The sequence below is a fragment of the Lathyrus oleraceus genome, chromosome 3, assembly GCF_024323335.1.
Source record: "Lathyrus oleraceus cultivar Zhongwan6 chromosome 3, CAAS_Psat_ZW6_1.0, whole genome shotgun sequence".
Taxonomy (NCBI): domain Eukaryota; kingdom Viridiplantae; phylum Streptophyta; class Magnoliopsida; order Fabales; family Fabaceae; genus Lathyrus; species Lathyrus oleraceus.
This window is the reverse complement of record NC_066581.1, coordinates 56225119-56234837: the sequence shown is the minus strand read 5'-3', so window position 1 is coordinate 56234837 and position 9719 is coordinate 56225119. Positions and strand designations below refer to the sequence as shown.

Sequence of the window (9719 nt, the reverse complement as noted above, 5' to 3'; positions counted from 1 at the left end):
AAAGAACAAGATCAATTGGATCAAAAATGAGAAAGTTATGGGGTACTGAAGTTGGCAAAATGACCTATAATGTATGACCTCATTCACCCTTTTCCACTCAAAATTGGCCTTGGATATGTAAAGATTGAATGTACAAAATGGTTGTGAGATTGACTTTGAAAAAATAACCACCTAATTTGGCTAAAAATTGAAGGAGTTATCATGTTTTGAAGTTTGGCCCAAAATCACTAGGAACCAAAGATGACCTATAATGTTTTCCCAAAACAAATGGGCTTCCACTCAAAATTGCATTTTTTGATCAAAAAAAAACTTGCTATGAATGTCCTCAAGATTGATTTTGTGAAAAGAACCACCCATTTGGGTGAAAATTGACCAAGTTATGGTCAATTGAAGTTGAGCAAAAATCCAGGCATTGAGTAGGGAAACCTCCAACCTCAAACGCTAAACCAAGTTAAAATATATTCTTGAACAATGAATCAAACTTGTAGATGGTCTAGAATGTAGTATATGGGAAAAATAATGGGCTCCATATGTTGATTATTGTCCAAGTTATGACTTTGGGAAGTTCAGCTTGAAAATTAGGTCAAAACCTTAGACAACTTGAGATGTTTTGCCTTCAAAAATTGCTTTCCATCCACAATTGGTTCTTGACATGTGAAGGGAAGTTGTAGATGATGAAGATTAGAGTTCAACTCAAAAAGAAACACATCCATATCTTTCTTTATGAAAAAGTTAGGACTTTTAGAAGTCAACTTATCCAGTCTTAGAGCCAATGAAACAATTCCTTGTGATGACTTGCACAAATAAAGGCCAAGTGATGTTGAGATCCATGCACATCATGATATTAAATGCCAAATTATAAATCTTGAATGATTAATACCACAATCCCCTTTCTTCAAATTTCTCAAACCTTGCACCCTCTAACTACAAAAGAAACAAGCACAACATAAAAGCAAAAACCTATCTAAATGCATGAAGTTAGTGATGAATGATGAAAATGCAATGTATATACTTTTAATCCAAGTACATGGGGATAATATACAAAACAAGTCAAAGATAACACAAGTAATAAGGCAATGGGTGATACAATAAGTGAGATACCAAATCCTAGCCTGAGCAAACAACCAAGGAGAGGTTATCAAGACCAATAATCACTTAGATCCATGCTTGTGATCATATTAGGTATAATTTGAAAGTATGAATGCAATGTTTGATTAAGATTATATGAAGCTTAGGGGTAAAAATTGGGGTATGACAGTTTCCCCTATCTAAGTTCCTTCAGCCTGGAGATATGAAGACTGAAATTCTCCGGGATCAAAAGGACTGAAGGTAGTTAGATACAGAATACCTTATTTTTATCCCTAAGATGAATGGATGGTGATGCAAGAAAAAACAAATTGATGGAGAAATGTTATGCTATGGAGTATAATATGAATGCCACGCGATGCGAGACACACAAGGGAAAAGAGGAAAAATGATGGACTCTCTAGGGAAATACCCACTACCAGGGATTCCACTGAGGAATAAAAAACAATATTAGTTACTAATTGGGGGAAAAAGGAAATACATAGTGAAATAAATACTAGGGAGGAAAAATAAAGTAAGTCTGTCAGGATTCACACAGATCCTTTCATAAAGAAGATGAAGAGATATGTTAATCTTCCTGAACTTAAGGTGCAATGAAATGAAACAGCTTAGCGACGATTCCCAGCAATGGCTGGAACGCGTGTTTGTGCTTGGGAAATGTTTTGAGGGTGAACATTGATTTTATTGGAGAAAATTCCTAACAACAGTTGGAAAATTCCGAACTCTGACGAGTTAATTTGAGTAAGTTAAGGAGATACTTATGATGTGATGTTATGTATGTCAATGCATATTTGGGCTTTCCTGAGGAATATATGAAATGCAGGGTTTGCAAGGTATGCCAAGTATGTTTGGGCTTTGCGGAGTAGTGTATTTGGGGAATACCAATGGTGATTGGGCTTAAAAAAGGTGATTGAGGGAAGTGTACTGACTTTCCGATATTTGAGAAATTGGAGCTCGACGTCCGAGCAAGCGCTGAATGTAATGTTTGAGAATTCCATCTATGGGGAGAATGATTGGCCAAGTCCAAGGGACTGTGTGGTACCCCAGGTTGGAAATTCCAAATGCGTTTTGGTTACCTTTAGCAAATTTAGGAAAGAAATGTAATTCGATGTTGTCTCCCTTATAATTTTTTTTGAAAAGGGTCTTTTAATCGAAAATTTCCAATGTAATATTATTTAGGCAAAAACTCATATTTCGCAGACAAAGCAAGAAAAGTAAAAAATATGGAACACATGTGAGGGAATTGATTTTATTGATAAGTGGTCCCCAAAAAATGGGGATTTTGTACAAAGGAGGCAATTCCTAAAATAGGTGATTGCGAAAAGAAAATGATAATTGTAATGGCAATGAAACATCTCGGGTTTCCACCAAATTCCAACTCTGCTATAGCCTCTATGCCTTTGGTCGCCCTTTGATCTTTCTTTTTTGAAGGAGGGTGATAGGATTGACTTGCTGGGGACCCACATAATTGACTCGCCAAGGAATGAAGAAGGATTTCTTGCCGGATGCAGCCTCTTGCTCTTATTAAATCCCTAATTTTTGCCTAGACCGCCCTTTCGGGTTTTCAGTTTACCGGGATATATGTAATATATATATATATATATATATATATATATATTAAGCATACTATTTTTTGACTGCATCCGCATTCACCGGGGATGGAAGATCTTCACCATCCATAGTTGCAAGGATCAAGGCTCCTACGGAGAAGACCTTACAACATACGGACCTTCGGCCTTTAGGCTGCGGGGGAAAACCTTTTTGTCATGTGCCCTCTTGATGCGCTTTTGATAGAGTTGGCCATGGCAGATGGATGCTAGGCGCTTCTCATCAATGAGGTTTAGTTGGTCAAATCGAGCTTGTACCCACTTAGACTCATCAAGCTTAACCTCTGTCAAAATCCTTAAGGAAGGAATCTCTACTTCGACCGGTAAGACTGCATCCATTCGTACACAAGGGAGAAGGGAGTTACCTTAGTGGAAGTGCGTACGGAAGTACGATAGTCGTGTAATGCGAATGGGAGCATTTTGTGCCAATCTTTGTAGGTTTCCACCATCTTTTGCACGATCTTCTTGATGTTTTTGTTAGCTGCCTTAACAACTCCATTCATCTTAGGCTTATAAGGCGATGAGTTGTGGTGGTCGATCTTGAAATTTTGGCATAGCTCTTTCATCATTTTATTATTAAGGTTAGATCCATTATCAATAATGATCTTGTTGGGGACCCCATAACGGTAGATGATTTCTTTCCTGAGGAATCGAGTCACCACTTGTCTGGTAACGTTGGCGTACTAGGCTGCTTCTACCCATTTTATGAAATAGTAAATGGCTACAAGGATGAAGTGGTGTCCGTTCGAGGCAGTTGGCTCTATGCGTCCGATCACATCAATGCCCCACATGGAGAAAGGCCAAGGTGATATTAGGACATTGAGAGGCGTTGGTGACACATGGATCTTATCAGCATAGATCTGGCACTTGTGGTAGGTTTGGACGTGGCGATGACAGTCAATCTCCATAGTCATCCAGTAGTATCCGGCCCTTAAAATTTTCTTCACCATAGTGCTCCCACTGGCATGCGTCCCAAAGGATTCTTCATGAATTTCCATTATAATCTGGTTTGCTTCTTGCTTGTTCACACATCTAAGAAAAATCGAATCATAATTTCTCTTGTATAATACCCTTCCACTTAAGAAGAATTTGGATGACAATTTTCGAAGATACTTCTTGTCGGTGATGGACGCGTCCGCAGGATACTCTTGGTTCTCTAAGAATTTCATGATGTTATATAACCAAGGATGACCGTCAGTTTCGTCTTCTGTTGCCAGACAGTAAGCAAGTTCGTCTAAGTAGTTCAGGTGAAAGGACGTCGCTTCATTCTTCCACTTAACTTTAAACATGGACGCCAAGGTTTCCAAAGCGTCAACTAGCTGATTCTCTTCTCGAGGGATGTGGTGGAATGTAATTTCGTCGAAGTAGGGGACTAGTTTCAAGACATGCTCTTTGTAAGGAATGAGCTTATGATCTCTAGTATCCCAATCTCCTTTGACTTGGCTGATTACCAAGGCTGAGTCTCCATAGAATTCCAGGATTTTGATTCTAAGATCGATAGCAACTTCACTACCAAAGATACAAGCCTCGTATTTGGCCATATTGTTTGTACATTCAAAACATAATCGGGCGGTGAAGGGGAGGTGGAAATTAGTTGGAGAAGTGATTACTGCCCCAACGCCATTGCCATGAGCATTAGAAGCTCCATCAAAAACCATGGTCCATCGGGATCCAGGCTCGGGTCCTTCCTCGGGAATAGGGATGTTGTAATCCCTAATCAACATGATATCCTCGTCAGGGAATTCAAAACGCATAGACTGATAGTCCTCCAAGGGTTGTTGTGCAAGATTATCAAACAATACACTCCCTTTGATGGCCTTTTGAGTGACATGTTGGGTATCGTACTCGGTTAAAGCCATTTGCCATCGGGATACTCTACCGGTTATAGTCGGCTTCTCAAAGATGTATTTGACAGGATCCATCTTAAAGATCAACAATGTCGTATGAGTGAGCATGTATTGTCTTAAACATTTGGCAGCCCATGCTAGTGCGCAACAAGTCTTTTCAAGCATCTAATACCTACTCTCGCAATAAGTGAACTTCTTTCTCAAGTAGTATATTGCATGCTCTTTTCTACTAGTCTCGTCATGTTGGCCGAGGACACAACCCATTGATCCTGCGAGAATGGTGAGATACATGATTAATGGTCTACCAGGTACATTAGGCATCAGGACAGGAGGTTCTTGCAAATATTCCTTTATTTTCTCAAATGCGTCTTGGCAGTCATAGTTCCAAATGATGGCTTGATCCTTTCGAAGAAGTTTGAAGATTGGATCACAAGTGGCAGTGAGGTGAGATATGAACCTAGCAATGTAGTTCAATCTACCTAGGAATCCTCGTACTTACTTCTCGGTTTTGGGTGCAGGCATAGCTTGTATGGTCTTTACTTTCTCAGGATCTACTTTGATGCCACGTTGACTGACGATAAAACCTAACAATTTACCGGATCTTACCCGAAATGTGAATTTGTTGGGATTAAGCCTCAATTTGAACTTCCTCAGCCTCTCAAACATCTTTTCTAGATTGATAAGGTATTCTTCTTCGGTTTGAGACTTGGCTATCATGTCGTCGACGTAGACCTCAATATCTTTATGGATCATATCGTGAAAGAGAGTGACCATGGCTCGTTGGTATGTGGCGCCGGCGTTCTTCAATCCAAAAGGCATCACCTTGTAGCAGAAGGTGCCCCATGGTGTTATGAAAGTGGTTTTCTCCATATCTTCTTGAGCCATGCGGATTTGGTTATAACCGGAGAAACCATCCATAAAAGAGAAAACAGAGAACTGAGCGGTATTATCTACTAGCACGTCAATGTGTGGCAGTGGAAAGTCATCTTTGGGACTTGCTCTATTTAGATATCTATAATCTATGCACATTCTTACTTTGCCATCCTTCTTAGGTACAAGCACAATGTTAGCTATCCATTGAGGATAATTGGAGACCGCTAGGAAGCCGACGTTGAGCTGCTTTTGTACCTCCTCCTTGATTTTCATAGCCATGTCGGGACGGGTCCTTCGTAGCTTTTGCTTTACTGGAGGGCATTCTTCTTTAAGGGGTAGATGGTGAACCACAATGCCAGTATCGAGGCCGGGCATATCTTGGTATGACCATGCAAACACATCTTTGTATTCCTTCAAGAGCTCAATCAATTTTGTCTTCACCTCGTCTTGTAGAGCGGAGCCGACTCAGACTTCTTTCGCTTCCTCATACGTCCCGAGGTTAATCACTTCCACTGATTCTTCGTGCGGCTGGATGAATTTTTCCTCCTGCTTGAGAATCCTTGCTAATTCTTCTGGGAGTTCGGCCTCTTCCTCACACTCTTCATCAGCTTGATTAATTGGGTTGTCGAAGTCGTATGAGACCGTAGCAGAATTGTCATTGGTGGTTGTCGAGGATGATCTGCATGATTTAAGGTCCACACTTTTATTAGTATGAAAGAAAGGATGGTTTGAAAAGATTTTTTTTTTTAAAAAGAAAAATGCCATTTAAAAAGGTGAAATAAATAAATGAAAGGCAAGGATCTCAAAATTGATTGCGAACACGAACCTTTTTCATTAATGATTAATAAGGAAATTTGATGAGGCCCTACAAATGATTCCCTCATGCCTTGGGATTGACATGGCTTCTTTTGATAAAAAGGAAGGAAAACAACATTGGGAATTACATTTCAATCAAGGTCACTTTAGGTATTTCAATCTCGGTGCATTTGGTGGCACAATTTCCATCAGTCTTTGTGAAGATCAACCCATCATCATCTTCTTCTTCTTCTTCTACGGCACATATACGGCTGTCATCAAGGTAACCAGCACATGAGAAGTTTTCGGATAGCGGGAGCACTGATCCCCTTATAGCTATCGGCGCGGGGTTATTCAAATTCTAGGAGTTGTATCCTAAACCGGCGCGATCCTTGTTGGCATGAAGTTCAAGCAATCTTCCCCATCCTTGGGGGTGTCCATCCTTTATGATTGTCAGGGCGTCTTTAAGAGATGCCATTGGAGATTCAGCATCTTTTGATTCATCTCTTGTTGGGCAAACCATTTCAACATTGATAACTTCAAATGATTGGAATGGGATTTCCCTCATCTCCCCTTCTCCTCCAACGTATCGGAAAGATGCGAGGTGACTTACCACAATGTCCTCCTCACCCTCGACAACAACTAGTTTATCATCAACTAAGAACTTCAATTTTTGGTGGAACATTGAAGTGACTGCACCAGCTGAACGGATCCAAGGCCTCCCAAGCAGACAAATGTAGGCTGGATAAATATCCATTACGAAGAAAGTGATAAGGAAAGTATGGGGACCAATCTTCATAGGAAAATTCACCTCATCGATTACAGTCCTTCTAGTCCCATCAAATGCTCTTACTATAATCTCACTCGGCTTCATTACGAGTCCTTCAACAGTTAGTTTAGCAAAGGAGCTCTTAGGCATCACATTGAGGGAAGACCCAATGTCTATCAAAACTCTTGATAGGACTGTGTCCACACACTCAATAGAAATGTGGAGAGCCTTGTTATGATTCCTCCCCTCGGCGGGAAGCTCTTCATCACTGAAACCCAAGCTTAAGCTAGTAGCGATATTGTTAACTACTCCTTCAAACTGACAAACAGATATCGCTTGCGGTACGTGAGATGTCCTTAGAAATTTTACCAAAGCATCCCTATGGGCCTCCGAGCACATTAATAAAGACAACATTGAGATCTTCGAGGGTGTCTGGTTAAGTTGATCAACTACTCGATAACCGCTCTTCTTGATAATGCGTAAGAACTCGTCTACTTCATTGGAAGGTGCAAGGTCTTGTCTTTGCTGAGCGCCATCAATTTGTTTGCCTTTGTCTGAATTTGAAGGATTGATAGTTCCAATTGGAGTGGGTGTCGGCGCAAATATCCTTCCACTTCTCGTGATTCCGCTAGTGCCGGTGATATTGATCATTGGATCACTAGACTTTAACGATTCTTCTTGAATCTTCTGACCATGAATGTAGACTAAGGTGTCATACATCCATGGGACTGCCTTGGTGTCAACATATGGGAATGGTGTGTGAACTGTTATTATGATTGGAGTAACAGGATTTGTCGACAGAGTTAACTGAGAGAAGTCATATGGAATTTGCAGATGAGGGACTTCATCGTATGGTATCTCGAGGGTAAACACATCTTCCTTTATGGACGGGCAGTCTACCACCAATATCCCTTGGTCCATTAATTGTTGTATGACAGACTTCAACATTCTACATTGTTGCGGGTTAATCATATAGTGTTCACAGTCATTACTACAGATGGGAAAGGCATTATCCTTCATTAAAGCATTCTTGATCTCGATGAGTGGTGTTTTTAACTCGTCCACACAGGACATCAATCTCCTTCCATTGTCAGCTTCCATCATATTCACTGATGCATTGTTGTGAGGGGGCATCAGGTTATTATTTACATTCGGCCTCTTGGGGGAGAATGTGATTGCCTTAGAATCAATAAGCTCTTGAACCTTGTACTTTAATGCTTTACAATTCTCGATCGAATGCCCAGGAGCGCCAGAATTAAATTCACAGCGGGCATTTGCATCATATCCGGGAGGAAGAACCGTTGCTGGGGGTCCTAACTCCCTTAGTTGTACAAGTGATCCCCTCAGTAAATTTGGTAGAATGTGGCTATAAGGCATGGGAACTGTGTCAAATCTTCTCTCGGGCCTTCGCATCCTTTGTTGTTGTTGTTGATACTGTGGTTGCTGACGTTGCGGTTGTTGTTGATACTGTTGTTGTTGTTGTTGAGTTTGAACTGGAATTGCAAATGGTTGTTGTTGACTTGGTTGAACGGGAGCTATGGATGCTACTTGTGGATAAGTGGGATTTCTTGTTCGAATGATGGAGAAGGCACTGGTCTCGCCTTCTCGTTTTTTACCGTAGGGAACAAAAGGTTTCTTCGATGCACTAGAAGTACTGGCAGAGTTCTGGATCTTTCCCATTTTAATCATATTTTCTATTCTTTCACTGGCTAAGACTAGGTCAGAAAAGCTCGAAGAGGTGCTCCCTACCATTCTATCAAGGTATGGACCTTGCAGGTTTCCCATAAACATGTATACCAGTTCTCTTTCTAGAAATAGGGGTTGTACCCTAGCAACTAATTCCCTCCACCGCTGGGCATACTCTTTGAAGGACTCCTCAGGCCTCTGAGTCAGATTTTGCAACTGGGTGCAATTAGGTGCCATATCAGTGTTGTACTGATAGTGCTTGAGGAATGCCTCAGCCATTTCCCTTGATGTGTGAATATGGTTGCCCTCAAGTTGCATGTACCAATCCAAAGATTCCCCACTGAGGGAATCCTGGAAAAAATGCATTAAAGGTTGATCATCGCTGGAATAGGCAGCCGTCTTTCGGCAGTATGCCCTAATGTGCATCCTAGGTACCAAGGTACCAAGCACATTTCTGCCACATCAAAGCCTAAAACATCAGTGCTCCATATTGCCTTGAGCTTTTCCTCAATAGCCTTCACCTTCCTCTCCACCTCATTGGTTGTTGAACCGAAGGCGTCATCCTGAGAAGCATCCCTTGGGCTGAAGAATGCATCATGTTGGTCGTCTGTCTCAAAAACATGAGGACGAGGATTGTCGTTTGGAACATCGCCGGATGCATTAATGTTAATTGGAGGATCAACTTGAGGAACTAGAGTCGGAGTCTCAACCACTAGAGGGGTAGGAGGATTGGTAGTACTGGCACGTTGGTTCATTTCTTCTTGCATTTTTGCCATAACCTCTTGGCCTCTTGCGACTGCTTGAATAGTCTCCATCAACTGCCGTATTTGGGACCGCATCTGGGATACTTCTTCCTTAAGGACAACTTGGTTCTCTTGAAGTTGCTCCGTGACAGCTTGTCGACGTCCTCGTGTATCGTACCGAAAAGTCAGCTTTGGAGAGTGGTTCTTGTCAGAAAAAAGGGTGGATGGATGAGTTTTTTATGTTTTTGTGTTTTGAAAGATGCAGATGATGCATGAATTTTGTGTGTTAAAACAAAGCTCTTTTTAGTTATTC

General features: G+C 41.1%; 1 protein-coding gene across 1 annotated transcript; it reads right to left on the bottom strand.

Annotated features, from left to right (window-relative positions):
* Positions 1-5878: 5878 nt before the first annotated feature.
* On the bottom strand, positions 5879-9502 carry LOC127129632 (uncharacterized). The gene is made up of 5 exons (XM_051058784.1): positions 9107-9502; positions 7253-9014; positions 6590-7171; positions 6358-6463; positions 5879-6092 (listed from the first exon to the last, which is right to left on the bottom strand). Exons 1-5 carry the CDS (start codon positions 9500-9502, stop codon positions 5879-5881), a joined length of 3060 nt encoding a protein of 1019 aa, XP_050914741.1.
* Between the last annotated feature and the right edge of the window lie 217 nt (positions 9503-9719).

What these genes read in the sequence shown, in the direction of transcription:
- LOC127129632 (XM_051058784.1), bottom strand. Translation starts at nt 9,502, where the DNA reads ATGCGGTCCCAAATACGGCAGTTGATGGAGACTATTCAAGCAGTCGCA. An exon ending in ATGTGGCAGAAATGTGCTTG is followed by an intron (nt 9,015 to 9,106) that starts GTACCTTGGTAC and finishes CATTTTTTCCAG; the next exon opens with GATTCCCTCAGTGGGGAATC. An exon ending in TGCCAACAAGGATCGCGCCG is followed by an intron (nt 6,464 to 6,589) that starts GTTTAGGATACA and finishes TATGTGCCGTAG; the next exon opens with AAGAAGAAGAAGAAGATGAT.